The sequence below is a fragment of the Emydura macquarii genome, unplaced genomic scaffold, assembly GCF_026122565.2.
Source record: "Emydura macquarii macquarii isolate MOO-44397 ecotype Brisbane River unplaced genomic scaffold, CSIRO-AGI_Emac_v2 contig_2473, whole genome shotgun sequence".
Classification (NCBI taxonomy): Eukaryota; Metazoa; Chordata; order Testudines; family Chelidae; genus Emydura; species Emydura macquarii.
The window spans coordinates 4,286,920-4,306,884 of NW_027132610.1; the positions used below are offsets into that span (position 1 = coordinate 4,286,920).

At 46.8% G+C, this 19,965-nt stretch overlaps 2 protein-coding genes across 6 annotated transcripts in view; one reads left to right on the plus strand and one right to left on the minus strand.

The window, feature by feature from the left end:
• SKA3 (spindle and kinetochore associated complex subunit 3) overlaps positions 1–13,156 on the minus strand; it is a 66,198-nt gene extending 53,042 nt beyond the window's left edge. For all 4 annotated transcript variants that reach the window (XR_010922578.1, XR_010922579.1, XR_010922580.1 and 1 more), the window contains exons 1-2: positions 13,058–13,156; positions 8,518–8,634 (exon numbers count right to left, since the gene is read on the minus strand). Coding sequence is in view for 1 of the 4 variants with exons in the window: in XM_067562858.1 (XP_067418959.1) it covers positions 8,518–8,620 (103 nt within the window). In the remaining 3 variants the exon portion in view is untranslated. The remainder of the gene's footprint in view (positions 1–8,517; positions 8,635–13,057) is intronic.
• A 134-nt stretch (positions 13,157–13,290) lies between these two features.
• On the plus strand, positions 13,291–16,434 carry MRPL57 (mitochondrial ribosomal protein L57). Of its 2 annotated transcripts, none has more exons than XM_067562859.1 (2): positions 13,291–13,446; positions 15,928–16,434. In XM_067562859.1, exon 2 carries the CDS (start codon positions 15,933–15,935, stop codon positions 16,245–16,247), a length of 315 nt encoding a protein of 104 aa, XP_067418960.1. In that variant the 5' UTR covers positions 13,291–13,446; positions 15,928–15,932; the 3' UTR covers positions 16,248–16,434. The 2 variants fall into 2 exon arrangements, with proteins under 2 accessions (XP_067418960.1, XP_067418962.1); XM_067562861.1 differs by having other exon boundaries at positions 13,329–13,481.
• Positions 16,435–19,965: the final 3,531 nt, after the last annotated feature.

The window sequence follows — 19,965 nt, forward strand, 5'->3', positions numbered from 1 at the left end:
ATAAAGATCAGCTTTAAACAGAAAGCAGTAAAGAAACAGAAAACAAAGACTACAGTGAGAAATTTCAGTTTGAACTGAGAAACAGATTTGAGAAATTACCAGAGGCAGAGGAAGGTAAGAGACAACAGACCTGAAAAAAAATTGGCAGTGCTCAAAGACAATGTGATTCAACCTGCACCAGCCACAGTTGGATATCAGTGTGGACAGAGCAAGGACAGGGTAAACCAAGAAATATGGCCTCTCATCCAGGAAAGAAAAGTACTGACAGGAAAACTCGTGAATTCTAAGACCAATGAAATATTGGCAAAAAACAAGGTTACTTACCAGTAACTGTTGTTCTTCGAGATGTGTTGCTCATATCCATTCCAATATAGGTGTGTGCGCGCCCTGTGCACAGATTCCCGGAACTTTTTTCCCTAGCAAGCCCCGCAGAGCCAGCTCAGGCGCCCCCTAGATTGCCGCGCTCATGTCGCGGTATAAATGGCGCTGCTGGCCCCGCAGGCCCCCAGTCCCTTCTTTCTGCCGACTCCGACAGTGGGGACGGGGGGTGGGTTTGGAATGGATATGAGCAACACATCTCGAAGAACACAGTTACTGGTAAGTAATCTTGTTTTCTACCTTTGAGTGATTGCTCATATGCATTCCAATATAGGTGATTAATTAGCCATACCTTGGAGGTGGGTAGGAGTTATCGTGACCTGCTCTAGTCAGCACGGCTCTGCTGAAACCCACATCTTCTCTCGCCTGCTCCACGATGGCGTAGTGCAACATGAAGGTGTGGACTGACGACCAGGTCACTGCTCTGCAGATGTCCTGCAGGGGCACTCGCTCCAGGAAGGCTGAGGATGAGGCCTGGGCTCTGGTTGAGTGCGCCTTCACAGCACCCGGAAGGGGCACCCCCGACTGCTCGTAGCAGGCTCTGACGCAGGCAGTAATCCAGTTGGAGATTCGCTGGGTGGAGACTGGTGAGCCTTTCATCCGGTCAGCCACTGCTACAAACAGCTGCGATGACTTCCAGAAGGGTTTGGTCCGCTCGATGTAGTAGGCCAAGGCTTGTCTGACATCCAGCGAATGCCATCTCCGCTCCTCCTCCGAACCGTGTGGTTTAGGGAAACACAAGGGGAGGAAGATATCTTGATTACAATGGAACTGAGACACCACCATAGGCAGGAAAGCCGGGTGGGGCCTCAGCTGAACCTTATCCTTGTAGAAAACCGTGTAGGTGGGCTCAGAGGTCAAAGCCTTTATCTCGGAAACCCTCCTAGCCGATGTAATGGCCACCAGGAAGGCTACCTTCCAAGACAGGAGGAGTAGGGAGCATGTGGCCATGGGCTCGAAGGGGTGTCTCATCAACATGGTAAGGACCAGGTTGAGATCCCAGGGCAGCACCGGGTCCCGGACCTGAGGGAAGGTCCTCTCCACCCCCTTAAGGAACCTAACTTACATGGGGTGGGAAAACAGGGATCGCCCTTCCATCGGCTGGTGGAAGGCTGAGATGGCCGCCAAGTACACCTTCAGGGAAGCCAGAGCTAGGCCCTGAAGCTTAAGGTGCAGCAGGTATTCCAAGATTGCCGGTATAGGCGAGAAACTAGGCGGTATGCCCCTGGACTCCGCCCAACGGGAAAATCGCCTCCACTTGGCCCTGTATGTAACCTGTGTGGACGATTTCCTGCTACCCAGCAAAACCTGTTGGACCTGTAAGGAACAGGCTCTCTCTCCCTCCGTCAGCCACAGAGTCTCCATGCCGTCAGGTGGAGGGAGTCCAGGTCCGGGTGCAGCAGGCGCCCCTGCTCCTGGGATAGCAAGTCGTAACGCCGAGGTAGCGGAATGGGCACGGTGATGGAGAGGTCGAGCAGCATGCTGTACCAATGCTGCCTCAGCCACGCTGGGGCGATTAGGATGATGTCCGCTCTGTCACTCTTGATTTTGAGAAGGACTTGGGGCAAGAGCGGGATGGGGGGAAATGCATACATCAGCCCCCTCGTCCAGTCTATAAGGAACACGTCGGACAGGGAGCCCAGCTCGCGACCCTGGAGCGAGCAAAACCTCGGGCATTTCCTGTTCCAGGCCGACGCGAACAGGTCTAGTTGGGGAATACCCCACTCTTGGAAAATTGAAGTCACTATCTCTTGGTGCAGTGACTAGTCGTGGCGGGGTGAGAACAACCTGCTGAGGCGGTCCGCCTCGTCGTTCCTGACCCTGGGGAGGTGAGAGACCGATAAATGAAAATCGTGCCTCACTACAAAGTCCCAGAGTTGGATAGCCTCCTGGCAAAGAGCCGAGGAGCACGCTCCACCCTGCCTGTTCACATAAAACATGGCCGCCGTATTGTCCATGAGGACATGAACCACCCTGCCCCTCAGGAATCTGAGGAAAGCCTTGCAGACCAACCAGGCTGCTCTGAGCTCGCGTACGTTGATGTGCAGAGCTCTCTCCTCGGGTGACCAGGTCGTGGCTGATGTGGGCTCCCCATCCCACATCGGATGCATCTGTGATGAGAGTCACTGAGGTGGCCAAGTCTCTGAACGGGACTCCCTTCATCACTTCTCTTGGGTCCCTCCACCAATTGAGGGACGACAGCACCTGTGGGGGAACCATGACCACTCTCGTCAGTGAATGTCTGTTTGGCATGTACACTGAGGCCAACCACACCTGGAGTGGCCTAAGCCTGAGGCGAGCCAGTCTCACCACATACGTAGAGGCTGCCATGTGTCCCAACAGCTGCAGACAGTGTCTGGCCGTAGTCGTGGGGGACTTGTGGAGATCAGCTATAATGGCCGCCATTGCCTCGAACCGAGGCTGTGGGAGGAAGGCTCTGGCCTGTATAGCGTCCAGTGTGGCCCCAATAAAATCTATACGCTGCACCAGGGTAAGCGTGGACTTCTGCTCGTTGATGAGCAGCCCCAGTCTGGTGCATGTTGCGCAAGTAAGCCCCAGGCTGTTCCTCACATGGGCCCTGGACTTGCCCCGGATCAGCCAGCCATCCAGGTAGGGGAAAATTTGTACCCCTCTGTGGCGCAGGTGGGCTGCTTCCACCGCCATGCATTTTGTAAAGACCCTGGGTGCTGAAGAAAGACCAAAGGGCAGGGCCCCAAACTAGTAGTGGCGCCCCGCTACCATGAACCTTAGGAACCTCCTATGGGCAGGTAATATAGAGATATGAAAGTACGCGTCTTTTAGATCAAGGGCAGCGTACCAGTCCCCTGGATCTAGGACAGGAATGATGGAGGCTAGGGAAACCATGCGGAACCTGATGCGTCTGATATACTTGTTCAGATGGCGTAGGTCTAAGATGGGTCTAAGCCCCCCCATGGCCTTGGGAATCAGAAAATATCTGGAATAGAATCCCCTCTGCCTCTCAGTCACTGTGACTTCTTCCACCGCCCCGAGCGCTAGGAGGGAATCAACCTCCTGTATGAGGAGTTGCTCATGGGCAGGGTCCCCGAGGGAGAATATCCTGGGGGGCAGTCGGGCGGAAAGGCCGTGAGTTGAAGGGCATAGCCCTTGAGAACCACCTCCAGGACCCAACGGTCCATAGTAATGGCTTCCTACTCTGCATAGAAAGATCGAAGCCTTTCCGCAAACAGTCGGGTAAGATCCAGGGGAAAAGGAAGAGTGCTACCCTCGTGCACACTATCAAAAGTGTTTATGGGGATTACCCCCTTTGGGAGGCCCTTGCTGGGCCCCAGCAATAGCGATCTCGACCTCTCCTTGGCTGGGCGGGGAGCCGATCTTGGCCGGGGGGGAGGGGGTGGTTGCCTCTGGACTTGAGGCGAGGACTGACGTCTCGAGGCCTGGGGAGTATACATCCCTAGGGACTTCCGGGTAGCCCGAGAGTCTTTTAGGGCATGTAGTTTTTCATCTGTTTTTTCAGAAAATAGCCCGGTGCCGTCAAAAGGGAGGTCCTGTATGGCTTGCTGGATCTCTTGTGACAGGCCTGACGCTTGGAGCCAGGAGCAACGGCGCATGACGACAGCCGAAGCCATGGCCCTGCTAGCTGTGTCCGCCACGTCACTGGTGGACTGCAGGGCCGCATTCGCCACAGCCTCTCCCTCTTGGGTCACCGTGGCAAAATCCGCCGCTTGGTCAGGTGGTAACGCCGATGCAAATCTCCGCAGCGATGACCAGAGGTTGAAATTATACTTTCCCAACAGAGCCTGGTGATTTGCTACTCTGAACTGCAAGGCTGCAGTAGAGTAGATTTTCCTCCCAAAGAGGTCTAGTTTCCTCCCATCCTTATCCTTGGGATTATTCCCCTTGGTTCCCCTGGCGGTCTCTCTGATTGGCTGCGACAACCACTAGAGAGCCGGGCGTCGGGTGATTATAGAGGAACTCAAAGGGCTCCTTAGGGACATAGTACTTCCTTTCTATCCCCTTGGACGTAGGAGGTACCGAGGACGGGGTTTGCCAGAGGTTTTTGGCAATCTTCATAACTCTGTTGTGTATGGGGAGGGCCGCTCTTGAAGGGCCCGCCGCCCTGATGGCCCAAAGAGGGGGTCCTCTTCCTCGGACATGATCTTAAACTCCATGCCCAAGTTCTCAGCAGCCCTTTTTAGAAGGTCCTGATAGGCCCGGAAGTCAAACAGGGGAGCCCTGTGATTCCTGGCCGCAACATCGTCCAGAGACGAGGAGGAGGATTGAGGAATGGGCCCGGTAGAGGGTCCCTCCTCAGGGTCTGAGTCTCCCTCCGTATCATGCCCCTGGGTTGGCTTGGCTAACAGGGGTGCTGGCGGGGCCGCCGAGGAATGCAGCGACGCCATGCCCTGGACCACTTGCGTGCTCTATGGGCCCCAATAAGGCCATTGCCATGGCCCTTGGCCCCATCCCGGTACTGGTATGGGTTGTGGCTGGTGCGCTGTAACATGCCGGCCACCTGAGCCACCAAAGCGTCACTTGCCACCCCGGCACGGAGAGCGGCTCTGCAATGAAGATGTTGACCGGCGCCGACGCCTTTAGTGCCGGCGGGAGGACGAGGCCGAAGAAGAGGTCGAGGACCTGCCCCTGCGCCGAGATGTCTTGTGACGCCGCTTTCACCCCTCGAGAGCGGGACTGGCATCGGTGATGGCTGCATGGAGCAGATCTGGACCGCACCGCTGTCGGTGCCCGGGCCGTCGGTGCCGACACAGGTGGTGGGACCACGAAGGACGGCGGTGCCGAAAAGTCTAGGACCGGTGCGGAGGCCAGTACCTGGGTCCTCGATGCCGTTGGTGATGCCTGGACCGGCGAGAGTGGACTGCTGCCCTGGATCGGCTGCAGGACAGGGATCTGGAACGGTGCCGCGGCGGGGTGCGCACCGGAGTTTGCGAGCCCAAATTGCGGTCCCTGCCAGGGTCGGAGCTGGATCTCTGATGACCCCGGTGCCAGCCTCGCGACCGCCCATGGTGCCGCGGTGCCAAGGCGCTCGACGACCTAGAGTCAGAGCTCGGAGAGGAGCCAACGCTCTCCACCCTCCATGACCGTCTGGGAGAAGTGCCTACCAAAGATTCTGAGCACTGGTTGGAAAGACTTCATTAACAACTAAAAGATCCAAGAAATCATCAACCAGCAGCTCGTTTCCATCAGAATCAGAAGAAAGCACTGCATATATTTGGGACATGTATTCTGGATGCCAGTGCACAGATTCTCACATGAAGTTGTCAAGTGGAAACCAATAGGTTTGAGGAAACAAGGTTGCTCAAGAGAAACCTTATGAAGAACCCTGAGCAAGGCAGGCAAAACAGTTGATCAGCACCATAGAGCAGACGGAAGCAGCAGCAAATGACAGAGAAGAATGGAAGAGATTAATTTCCATCCTGTGCGCCAACACTGGTGTGGGAAGTGTGTAATGTAATTTACTTGTGTAGTTAGTGTCACTAGTGGGGCTCTGGGAATAGTCAACAGTTAGGTGGGAGAGGACTGTGATCTGAGTATAATGAAGGGTAAATGAAAGTATAGCATTAGTTGGCATCATGTGCACAAGGGTGAAGGGTTTGTAAAAAGAGGTTGAAGGAGTTGTAAATTTATAGTATATACGGTATTCTTTCCGTAGGCTATGTATACTAGTGTAGGGCAGGTATAGGTAGCTCCTGTTCAGTATATAGTGAAAAGGCAGAGTGAGAGTATGTGTTATGGTTGTGTGGATGTGTACCATAACTCTGTTTTCATAAGTTTGAGTTTTGCTGAATATGACATTCTGGAACCACAAGATACCATTGGGCAATTTTAACTTGGCATTAAAGTGTTTTGCCATTTAATTTCCTCTTAGAAAGAAAGGAATGCTGGTAGGAGTTATTAATTATTTAGGTAGTTGTTATCATGTAGATGTGCAGTTCAGATGCTACTGTGGCCAGGTAATGAGAATAATACCTTGCTCTTACATAGCACTTTTCATCATTGTATCTCAAGGAGGGAAACATTATCCACATTGTACGGATGGGGAAACTGAGGCAGAGAGCGGTTACAGTGACTTGATCAAAGTTCCACAGGCCAGTGGCAGAGTCAGGAATAGAGCCCAGGTTTTCTGAGTCCAAGTTCACTAGCAATGGGAGTCCTACATATGCCTGCAGCTTTTTTGCTCATTTCAGCTGAGATTTTGGTTGTCAGGATCAGGTAAATGTCTATACTGACAAACATGTTGGCAGTAATCATAAAAAAATCCAGTGTTTTCTGTGTGTCACATGGTGACTCCAAGTTTTCAACAATGAAAATTACCTTGGTGTACTACAGAATCTGGCAGTTGTTTTGGTTTATTGCAAGTCTCTTCAGCTTCTGCTTTAGAACCAATACACTCAGGATGATCTAGAAGACGCATTAGTACAGTCCTCGCATTGTTTACATGACAGGCAACGAAGTACAAGTTAATCCACTGATGTGGCACAACAGGGGTAGGTAATCAGCAGTCGGCTCTTCATTGTCCTCGCACTGTGTAAATAAAAGCCTTTAACTTGTTTGCATGCTTGAAAACGGCTCTGAATCCAATGATGCAAGACTTCATGTCTTTCATTTCTTCTGTAGCAGTAGCTGCTAATAGCACAGTGTTAATCAGATGAGCAGGACAGGTAATATGTAGTAGTTCTGGTTTTTTATTTGAGTTTAATTTCCTGTGCAAACTAGCCATGCTGGAAGTAGAATCTGTGTTAGTTGTGGCCTCATTTTCCCAAATTAGTTGGTACATCTCAAACATGACAGTTATTGCTGTATCAACAAAATGGGTGTCAGCAGAGAAGATGAATGTCACATCAGCACAAAACAATGCAGGTTAATTCGCTTTGAATCAAGAAACGAAAACAAAAGGCCAAGAATTGGATGGTCCAAAGCATCAGGAGACTCATCACAAATCAGACTAGACATCATATTTCTATCAATTCATTCCATCAGTTTAGATACCTACTCTTACAAGTGAGGTTGTCTGCATTAGGAAGGGTTTTTTTTGTTGGACAGTATTGTTGTACAAAGTCACCATTAGGCCTCTCTGCAATAAACAGTTGTCCAGTGAAACAGAGCACACACAAATTCACTGACACAATCATGCTATGCTCTCTTTCAATAAAGCCCTGGCAAAAGTCCTGATATTGACTGTATCTCCTGAAGCTCACTTTCTTCTTTAAGCTTCTTATGTCACTTGCTTTTGAAATGCTCCTTTATTCTGTCAGCACGAGCACTGACTGCAATGCTGCAGTACTTGCAATGTAATGCATCCTCTTCACTTGCACCTGTACTTTTACTTTCCTGACCAGTACTTCAGTATGCCTTTAGACCTTTTATTATTTTATATGTTTCCTCTGTAAGGCTTTTATCCTAAAATGAATGTTCTTTGCTTTGGAAAAGCTGTTCGGTCACTGAGCTTCAATGTCACAGCCTGGGACAAAGTCACAGCCCAGGCTGCATCCTAAAATCTGGGCAGGAGGGAGAAGGATGTGGGGTCCCTGCCCAGAGAGAGGGACAGAATTCTTTGAGCAGATCATGGAGGTGTCAAAGGTGTAGTCACTCCAATGTGTGACAAGCGCAATCAGGAAACCAAAGTCAGTTGAAGAGGCTAAGAGTTTGCAGAAGAGATCATATAGTGATAATAGTATTTTCAGATAACAAAGAACAGTCCATAACTTAAATGTAAGCGAATGTGATTAACAAAATAAGTTTAAAGCAAACTTTTCACATGTAGGTAATGCTGCATTACTATTATTTTCTAGAAGAGAGGTATCACATTTTTAAACAATTTGCCAGTTTCCACAATAACAATCATAAATTTTCCTTTTCTTATAACAAATGTTAAAAAGTCCATTCTAGGAACATATCATTCAGGATTTAACCCACGACATACAGACATGTCAACAAAGAAAAATAGTTACAAGACAAAAAAAAGTTAAGGTTTTGAATAAGATGTGTGGCCTTCAAAGACTACACATACCAGCAATCAACATTCCATTTTAATCCAAATAAATACTTTGACCACTCTTGTAATGTGTTTTTCTTGCTGAGAGCACAAGTTAACAGTTTTTACTAAAGTACCAGATTTGAGGTTCAGCCTCTCACACTTACGTGTATCTTCCCTATTTAATGCTTGTTCAAGCTGCTCAGCCTCGTTCTCCAAAGTGACAGTTAAAGCACGCAGTTTGCTGAAGAAATTTCCTGTCACATTCATGGTGAAGAAAATCACTAGAGAAGACAAAGCAAACACCTATCAGCAACTTAATAGTTGACATTTACATAGGTCATCTCTTACACAAACTACCCAGGGCTAACAAATTACATCTTGATGCATAGCAGTGAGGTAGATACGAGGGGAATTTTACTCATTAATACCACAGGAAAACCATATTCTTACAAAGTGCCATAAGTGGTTTCAAGAGACAAGGTGGGTGAGGTAATATCTTTTATTGGCCCAACTTCTGTTGGTGAGAGAGACAAGCTTCTGGTTCTGAAGAAGTGCTCTTTATGGCTTGAAAGCTTGTCTCCCTCACCAACAGAAGTTGGTCTGATAAAAAACCAACTCACTCACCTTGTCCCTCTAATATCCTCAGACTTACACAGCCACAAACTACACTGCATACAAGTGACTTAAGGTAATCTCTGAAAGACACAATTGTATAGAACTCCATATATCCGCTAGGATAAGGGATACCAAACTGTGACTCTGTTGGAAACGGGATGCCAAAAACTAAAAAGTCTTTCAGTTTCAAATGAACAGTTGTTGCATGCGCTGCAGTGCACCAGAATATGCCCACGAAGCAAAATGCACTCTCCTGGCCCTATTCACCCATAATGGTGAATAACACCACCAACCACGCTGGCATAGTTCTATTTAGAACTATATTTGCACACTGTGGCTGGGTAGATGGGTGCTATACTCTCATGTGTCACCCATCTGGCTGGCTTCCTGCTATGCCTAACTTTAGCTTGTACCTGTGATGCTGTATAAAAAGGAAGATAACTAGTTACACTAATACAGTCATCACTGTTACAAAATTGCAATAAGTCTTGTACAAAGTATGTAATGTATCAATGGAAAAAGGTATAATCTATTTAGTCTGACTACGCTGTTTAAATGCATGTAGCATAATTGTATCTGAAGTTATGAATATTGGCTGTGTGTTTGTATCTCAAATATGTTTTGTTCTAGAATGACACTCACAGGGCAAATTTCATCCAGACTAGCCATCCCTAATGTTGATGGGCCAATGAAGAGACTCAACTCCGCCAGTGAGTCCCTCCTGAAGACATTTCAGAGAGCATGAGGCAATGGCTGCCCCTTGACTCAGGGAGGCATGTAGAATCATAGATTATTAGAGTTGGAAGGGACCTCAGAGGTCATCTAGTCCAACCCCCTGCTCAAAACAGGACTAACCTCAACTAAATCATCCCAGACAGGGCTTTGTCAAGCCGCAGCTTAAAAACCTCTAAAGATGGAGATTCCACCATCTCTCTAGGTAACCCATTCCAGTGCTTCACCACCCTCCGAGTGAAAAACTTTTTCCTAATGTCCAACATAGATCTCCCCCACTGCAATTTGAGACCGTTGCTCCTTGTTCTGTCATCTGCCACCACTGAGAATAGCCTAGCTCCATCCTCCCTGGAACCCCCTTTCAGGTAGTTAAAGGCCGCTATCAAATCTCCCCTCATTCTTCTCTTCTGCAGACTAAACAAGCCTAGTTCCCTCAGCCTCTCCTCATAAGTCTTGTGCTCCAGCCCCCTTATCATTTTTGGTGCCCTCCGCTGGATTCTCTCCAACTTCTCCACATCCTTTTTGTAGTGGGGGGCCCAAAACTGGACACAATACTCCCAATGCGGCCTCACCAATGCTGAATAGAGGGGAATAATCACTTCCCGCGATCTGCTGGCCGTGCTCCTACTAATGCAGCCCAATATGCTATTAGCCTTCTTGGCAACCAGGGCACACTATTGACTCATATCCAGCTTCTTATCCACTGTAACCGCCAGGTCCTTTTCTGCAGAACTGCTGCCTAGCTCATCGGTCCCCAGTCTATAGCTGTGCATGGGATTCTTCCTTCCTAAGTGGAGGACTCTGCACTTTTCTTTGTTCATGTAAGGACATGTGATCTAAAACGCTATCTTTTTGCCAGTAACTTTCCAGGCATATGGGTTAAGGGTATAAAAGAGGAGACTGTGGGTATGTCTTCACTGACAGCGGCAAATTCGCCGCCATCAGCACGATCTATCCAGATCGATTGATTGAGCAGGTCTTCATTGACCGATCAATCAATCTGGAAGTCGATGCATTAAAACCACTCCAAGTGGCACAACACAGTGAAGACTCCGCTTGTGTAACTCCCGTCGACTGCTGCCAAATTTCCAGGTAAGTGTAGACCTGGCCTGTGACATCACTGCTTTGTCTTCTTTCCTGCTCCACTTCTCTGGACTGTGAATTCTAACAAGGAAGCTTTGAAAAAAGAACTGATGATCCCCCAATCTTTTTGGGTGATCAAGAGACACTTATTGTCAGCTAGCGGAATTACCAGCACTGCTATTATCCTGACCTACAGACTCTGAAATCAAATGTAATGTTGATGATCCCTTAAACCATTTAATAACTCTCTTCTATTAATAAACCTTTCGCTTTTAGGTTACTAAAATAATTGGTTGCAGCGTGGTATTTGGTAAGATCCCGAAAACATATATTGACCTGGGGAAGTGGCTGGTTCTTTGAGATTGGAATAACTTTATACGTGATTTCTGGTTTTAATAATTGTTTATACACACATCCAGTCATCTGGGTGGTAAGCCAGGGGCTGGAATGCATAAGGGGACTGTGCTTTGGCTTCTTATTAACCAGTGTGGTGATACAGGAGCTCACTATTACTACATGCTTGGTGTAATCTAATTATAAAATAAACCACCAGTTTTGCAGTGTGTCTGTCCTGTTTCTTGCAGTCTGTCCTGAATCTAGCATTATCAGTGGTGACCCATAGCAGGCACAGTGACAGTACCAAACTGAACAGCTTAAGCTGCTGAGGCGAACTCATGAAGTTCCATATCATGCTGCCAGAGCTCCTCTCATTTGAAAAGACATGCATATAGGGACAGTTCAGAGCAACTGCAAAATCTGCAGCCACAAGGAAACCTGACAGCAAAGGGCTCCCACACAGAAATCCATTGCAGAAGCTGCAGCCTTGCCACAACAGGGCTGGGAGGCCGGGGGACTTCCTCCTGTCTCCCCAGGGAAATTGGAAGTTGAATGTGGTCATCTGATTTCAACAAATAAAGCCTGGCTACAGAATTAAAGAAAGCCACCAGGCTCTTCAGTTAAAGAGCTAGCTGGATGCAATTCCTTCCAGCAGGGGGAACAGCTGTGGAATTTCCCCAACAATCACAGACAGGGGCCCTGCTTAGTTGGGAGGTGCGAAGGAGCAAGGCAAGTTTCAGGAGGGCAGTATTCCCCAAAAAGCTCCCACTTCCAGCCAAACCTCCCCCACCAGAGGCCCCCGCCTTTTACCCCTTTTCTCACTAATACTATTTTTTTCATCTTCTCTGAGAGCTACTTAAAATGTTCTGTATTGTCCTTGCCTTACATTTCATTCAGAGGGAAGCCAAAGGCAATGTAGCTTATGTTCAACAGCAGGCCAGATAACAATTAGCAGGAACTTAGTTCAAACATAAATTAGACAAGTTAAAAAGGCAAGCCACTGACAACTCAGCAGCATGGACGAAGATGTCCTTTATGACACATTTGTGTCTTATAACTTGAGAAACATACAAGTTTTAACTGCAATGTTTCCTTTTGATACACTGACTAGAAAGCAGAGAAGTTTAAAGAGGTTGTTATAATCACCCCTTTCCGCTTCTTGAGACAATTATTTTACTATGAGTCCATAAATACTATTGAGGCACCCCATCAATGCACCCAGAGAAGAGCAACGTGCATGTGGCATTTCACACATCAATTGCAGGAGGGGTACCAGAAGCCTGGGAACTCTGGCAGCAGAAAAAGCACACATTTCCTGGGATTTGTATCTCCGTGGTGATACTGGATGACCAGATAGCAAGTGTGAAAAATCAGGACAGGAGGTGGAGATGGAGGGATAAGAGGCGCCTATATAAGACAAAGCCCCAAATATTGGGGCTGTCCCTACATCAGGACATCTGGTCACCCTCGGTGACAGCGAATCCAGAGGTTTCAGACTGACACACACAGGTCCCTCTGCCGTCCTGATGCCATTGTTGTGTTACCTTACGTTACGTTACGTTACATAGGGACAGGGAAATATTTCAGCTGTTGGGGGTGGGGGGCACACCAAGGTTCGTTACAAGTTAAAGCGGTTTCAGAGCGCTGCAGAGAGGCTCCGCTAATGCAATACCCCCGCGCCCCCCGGCGTGTCTGCGTGCGGTGGGGGGAGGGGCTCAGCTAATAACGACCCCGCCGGGAACCAGCCCAGCACCCCCGTCCCCACAAAGTCTGTCTCTGGGCCGGGGCCGGGGCCGTCCGTCTACCTACGCGGCCCGGCGGGAGTAGGGCCCGGCCGCCCCAGCGCTCGCCCGTCTGCAGACGGGGCAGAGACCAGGCTGCCCAGCCCCACCCGACAGCGCGCGCTGCGCTCGTCCTCACGCGCGGCCGAGCCGTTACCCGCCGTCGCCCTGGTTTTGCTGGCCCAGGTCCGCGCCCGTCTCCCTCACTGCTAGGAAATGGAGACAAAGCCCCGTCCCGCTCCCGCTCGCTGCTGCCGGCGCGCCTCGAGGTTTCGAATTCCTGAGCAGAACGAACGCCATTGGACGCGGCGGTTCGCGAGGCCACGCCCCTCCCGCTGAGGCGTTTCCAGCGTTTTGCGATAGAATCCGGGCGGTTGGCGATGGCACTGGCGGTCCGCCCGCGTCGCCGGTCGCGTCGTGATGATGCTGTGGTAGCAAGCGAGCGACTGGTATAGGCCGCCGCCATCTTGTGCCTGCCCCGTGCGGATGCCGGAAGCGATCGAACTCCTGTGAGCGAAGGCCGTGGCCGGGCGCGTGGGGCCGGCGGTGAGTCTTGAGGCCGCGCCGCACCTCCCCTTAGGGTAAAAGGCTTCAGGCGCGGGCAGCCCCTCCCCCTCGGGGCCTGTCAGTCACTCCCCAGCTCGTGTGTGGCCCGGGCCTGGCCTGGCCTGGCTTGTGCCGGCCTCAGCCCGCAGCCACCGTCCCGCTGCCTGCGGTGCAGCCTGACACGCGGCTGCGGCCCCGCCCTGATCCCGGCAGGCAGCTCAGGCTCGGCGGCCAGCGTCCATCGCCTGCCTTCCGGGGAAAGCCAGGCTCCCGGGGCCTAAAACTGCGCTGCTGAGCTGCGAGTCGCTTTACGGCGATGCGGGGCGGTCAGTGCAGTGGTGGGGGCTGAGGACCGGGGAGCCCCACAGAGCGGTCTTGGGGAGCGTAGCCTGGGCCCGTGCAAACCATGCCCTGTGCAAATTACACCTGTGGGAAGGAGGATCCAGCCTGGGGCCTGCGTGCTGGAAGGCAGCGGCGACTCAGGGAAGGATGTAAGGGGGACAAACAGTGAACGAGTAATTCAAGATGAGCGCCTGGTGTAATGCTGAGGCAGAAAGGGACAGTGTGAGCGTTGAATGTATAAACGGGCGTAGTGAGGTTATTTTACGTGCCCTTTTATATGGCATTGGTGAGACTGGTAGTGGAATCCAGTCCCGCGGTCCCCATAGTCAAAAAGGTATTGGAGAGGATGCAGAGAACCAAAAAATGAGTCAAAGGCTGGAAGAAGTGCCTTACAGTGAGACACTTAATGTTTAGCTAGATTAAAAAGTAAATACATTAAAAATCAGGAGGTGAGTTGATTATGGTGTGTAAGTACCTTCACAGGGAGAAAATACCAGGTACTAAAGGGCTCTTTTATGATAAGTTAATGCTGGACAAATATCCATTAGAAATAAGGCATGATGAAGAGAGAGGGTGATTAACCATTGGAACGACCACAGAAAGTGGTGGATTATCTCTCTCTTTATGTCTTCACATTAAGACTGGTGCCTTTCTGGAAAATAAGCTTTAGTCAAACAGAAATTACTGGCCTTGCAGGAATAACTGGGTGAAATTCAATAGTCTGTGTTGTACAGGAGAGCATATTACCAGGAGAAATGAAACAGAGTACCATTGAGAATCGAAGCCTGGAAATACTTTAATGATAGATCGTATATACTGAGGGACAAGCTCTCCTAAAATTCTCTATCACTGAGGGACAATCTACACTCATTGCTATATTTGCTTTCCACAAGCTATTCTTAGTATAACTTTTTGAGTGATGTACCCAAATATCTGGATGTTAATATTTAAACCATATCATTAAATGTATTAACCTTAATCTGGGATATTGCAGATTATGTACTAAATGTATTTCATGACTTTTAAACCAAACTGTACTTTTGGATAACGAAAGCATTATACCAAGATGTATAGACAGTCTTTTCTTAACCTGTGTATTGATAATTTTAACATTGGCTTTAATAAAATTTTGTATATCTAATGGTCCATTCTGGCTTTTAAAAAAGTCTGTGAACCTCCGATGTGTCCATCACTGTGTGGAAGCTGTCTGAATTATGATTATTTCAGGGTATCAAGTTCGTAAATGTTCAGCTTTGTAACATTTTACTGGAATGCAGTGTTTCCCAATGGGTGTGCCCTGGAATTTTTTAAAAAAGTACCTATTTTGGAGGGGGAGGGAGGAAGTTACTTTCTGTTTGGTTGCTCTGCCCCAAACAAGGCAGGGCAGTGAGGTAGATAGCCAATCTGAGCTCTCTCTCCCTCTCTTCCCTGCTGTGTGAGCAATGGGTGGGTTCTTCTGCCCCTCCTGGCCCTACTCTGCCCTCCTGCAGCCACTGTTCTGGGGCAGAGGGAAGACCCCCTAGAGTTGGAGGTGTACCACTGTAGAGAAAAGGTTGGGAACCACTCTAATAGCTTAAAAGCAGGGGCGTGTGCAGGAATATTAACTTGAATGTTTTTGGAGGGGTTAAACACACACAAGAGGTTCATGTGACACTTCTGAAGGGGATGCCCAAAAAGGAGGCTGTGGCTCCCATTGGCCTCTCCCTGTGACCCTGCAGCCCAAGGAGAGAGGAAGCAGCAGGATGGCTGGCTGAGCTCCTTCCCCATTCTCCCCCCCAGCTGCTGCTTCACTTCTCTGCTGCTGGAGTCCTAGTGCTACTGCCTGCTTTGCAGACGGCCTGCTGAGGCGAGTCAGAGGGTGGAGGCATAGGCAATGTGTTGGACTCCAGCAGCAGGCTGCAGCTGTAGTAGTGAGAGATGGAGGAGCTCAGCCAGCAGCCAACCACTCTGCTGCTTCCTCCCTCCCAGGGCTGCAGGGACACATGGAGATCTTTTTTTGGGGGGGCGGGGGGAAGACAGTGCTCCTGCTTACGTGTTTTGAGCAAGTGTTTTAATTGTACAGAAACCCTCTCATTATTTCTAGCCTAGCTTTAATGATTCATAATTAAAAAGCTTATATATAATATTATTTACTTTAAGGCATAATGTTTCTGACCATAGCACTACTTCGAAAAAGGATTCCTGGGCACCAATGGATTGGAAAATACAGACGACCAAGAGTGGTGACCCTTTCAATGAAACGTTCAATGATTCGAAGGCTGGAAGTGGAAGCTGAGAATGAATATTGGCTGAGTCAGCCTTACATGACACGAGAGCAGGAATATAAACATAATACAGAGCGGAGACGTGCAAAATGGGAGGCCTTCAAAAGCCAGATGATGTCTAAGTTTCCTGGACACGTATATGTTGCGGATCATTTGAACCACTTGGATGTGACCAAAAAATGGACACGCTCTTAAATCAGATTTGTTTATTTTTGGCATGTTTGCAATGCTCTACCATCTGATCTGTTAGACTGTTCAACACCCATTATGAAAATTCTGTACTTGCTATAAAAATGGGGGATAATGATGTGAATCAGATGAACATTTGTCTTTTGTTAATATATGTAGAGTTAGTGCATTAAAATCGCTCCTACAGGAAAAATGTGAATTTTTTTTCTTATTCTTAGCTCACTACAGCGTGAAAAGCTTTTTCTATGCATCTCCAATCTCTATTTGTCTTCTATTATAACTTAGGGGTTTTGTTATAGGGCCATGCTGCATTTGGGCAGTGAGAGTTGCTATAAGCAGGGTCACTGTAAACTAGTTTTTCCTTCACTCACTTCCTCCTCAGAAGTGGGGGGGAAAAGCAACCTTAGTAGAGTAACCGCTGTTATGGCTGGCTCTGACCAGAGTCACTGTGCTTTATTATGAGATGTGCTTCCATAAATAAAAACAAGAAGTGATGTGGGCATGAAAATGTATTACTACACTATTCTGGGCACATGGATATGCAAGAATAGTAACTGTGCCAAAGAATTTATCTAAAAATAATCTGGAGAAGCAAAAGGCATTGAGGCTATGTTCATATTAAGAGTGTCTCATAATTAAATTTAAGGATTTAGTCATGTTTATGGGTATATAAGTATTTGACCCTGTCTTTCCTGCTGTCGTCCTCCTTCGCAGAACAACATTCTATGGCTGAGGAAGCCAAAGCCGCCTTGTCAACACTATCTGTGCAGAAATGTATTTGTTTCCAGGGTGCATGTGTCCCTGCCTGGTCCTCTACTTTCAACTGGGATGATGTATGAGACCATCACCCATATCCCCAACTTCTTCCTCCGCACTCCCACACCCCTGTAGTCACTGTCCTTTTACATATTTTCTTTCCTTGTGGTGCTGTGTAATTTGGTTCTCCTTAACTTAAATTATAAATGCTCTAGAGCAGAGAATCTGTCATTTATTGTGAGAACCCATTTTTTTCCTATAGTGAATTTAAATAACTGCTATTACTATGCTTTAATTACCATTTTTTAATGTTATGATACCTGGAACACCAGCTACTGTCAGGGCTCAATTGTAAAATCACTTCATGGTGCCATGGCACAGGCCCGGGGCACAGTAAACTAAAGTTATAAATTAACTAGTTTAAGTTGCTGAAAGCCATCAAATACTTCCTTTTAAAATTGAGTTTGTATTTCAGGAAAACCTGTTTAATGTGCAACAGCTGCACCCCTGTCATATTTTCATAGGGATAAATTCTGTTCTAGAAGAGACTGGACTAGACTCTCACAAAATATAGGCTCCAGTTTACATCCCTCACCCTGAAAAAAAATGGGTGACAAACGTGTTTTGAGTACCCTGTAGAAAACAGATCTGAGCTACCCATGATGGACTATTCTGAATGCACGATTGTTTTAATTCTCTGTATAGTATCAGCTACAGCTAGCACCTCTGAAATTGCAGAACCAGATTTTCCTTTAGACAGAGCAGGATGGGTTAAAGCTAACAATCCCCATATTGGTATTTGCTCCTTTATTTAAGAGTGTAAATTCTTTGGGGCAGATAATCTTATCTGTACTGCAAAGCTCACCATGCATATTCTTGTGTCTAACAAAATTACATAGGAGAATCTTGGCCGCCCTTTACAAATGTTTTAGCTTTCCCTCAACAGTCAAACAAGCTTCCTACCCCTTTTCACCCCCCCCCCCCCAAAAAAAATGCACTACATATAAACAGTTTATTTTCAGAATATTTCACATTCTTTATTTAGTCACTTTTGCATTTGATGAAATGAGGTGTCATAACCCATTAATATTTTACCACTTTGGAAAAGAGGGCCCCAAAAGGTGCAAGTTTTGCTTAAAACATGAATTGTAATTCAGATAATATATGTAGGTCTCAACATTTTTACAAAAGTCTGAATGCAAACATTCAACATTAAGTAAGGGCCTAAGATTACATTGGTGAAAAAATATACTTATGGAGAAGTTACAAGGTACCATTAAAATACAAAGGAACTTGGGCAAAATTTGTATTTTGTATATTTTTCATTTATAAAAGCCCATTTAAAAAAAATCACTTCAGAATATTAACTATAAATGGCAACATTTTTCTTTGTGTGTAGGAATGTTCCTACCTGCAACATACAAAAAATACAATAAGGGGGTCATTTATTACATATTTATCTTTGTATAATTAACCTCATAGAAACTCAGACAATTCATTTCAAGTGTACACAGCACACTGAAGATAACGACCTGAAAATAAGATACTGGCAGATAACAGTGCAATGTAGATGACATACTGTCTGGCAAATACAGTAGGTGCAGTGATAACCCAGGGATGTCTATTTGACAATTTAAATCAGGCAAACTCTTAATAAAGGACTAGCATACATCAACCCTATCTATCCTCTGTCTGAACCATAACAGATTGATCCTAAAATGCTACTGTGAGATCTAATTTTCTCAGAATACCTGACTAGAGCTGATGCAGCAGGACAAGAGCTCAACAGAGGCATGTTGAGCACTTATTGTAACCTAAATAATGTAAACAGTATGTAGTCTGCAGGTCCCCATTAACTCTTTGGTGCTAGCAAGCAGGAGATCCTGATACTCATTACCCAAAACATTTGCATGGGTGCTAAGCACTCATCTGAATTTCTGTTGGCAAATCTCATCATCTGAAAACCAAGAAATTAAAACAATCTTGTAAACATGGTCAGATTCTGCTACTGATTAGAAACAAGATTCAAGTAACCTCTGCAAAAATCACTATTTTATTAAATCTAACCTAAAACAAATGTTATTAATGTTAAGATGCAGTATAACTACATTCTGCATTTTCATTACATATTATGGCAGCTATGCACTTAAGAAAAATATGCATACAAAAAGCTGTCCCTACATACAAAATAAATGGATAGACATGAACTTAAACATATTCAGTATTACACTAAATTTTACTACTGCAGCTTCTCTTTGGTATCAATTAGTGATACTAACAAGATGCCCTATGTGTTGAATATCTGATTACATTTCAGGTACTGTCAGCAATGATTCCCTGCTGATTGGTGTTTACAGATATTTCAGTAATTGAAATATTTGGAGTCTTTTTAAATGGATGTCTGAATCCCCAAAACTTGTATGGGTTCCAGAAACTATATTGTAGTGTAAAATTCCATATTCAAAAGATACTTCTTTGAATTTAGTTGTTTGCTACTCAGTCAGAAGACTGATTGCACTAGCCTGTTAGATGCTTATGCTTCATTAGACAGTCTGGCAAGACCTTAATTGTTACTTAAAAATGCTACTTCTGTTCCACTGGTGAGGCTCCAGTGGGCCAAAACTGTGGTGCTTCAACGGTGCAGACAAATGTACACAAAAATAGTATAAACTGAGATACTAAAATCTGTTTCAGGCATGAACTGAGACTTGAAACCAAGAACCCAAAAGGCAAAAGATTTACAGGGCTAAACAGCCCCATAAAAATATTAAGAAAAAAGTACCTGAAAAATGTAGATACTTAACACTAATAGAAGTGCAAGTGTTAGTCAGTGTGCCTAATTGTGAAATACTGTACTAAGAGTAGCTTGTTACCTATGCATGCCACACAGTTTGGGGTATGTTTACTAACACATCAGTGTACTTTCTTAATCAGACAGCTAAAAACATTAGTAATGTTAAGAAAATTT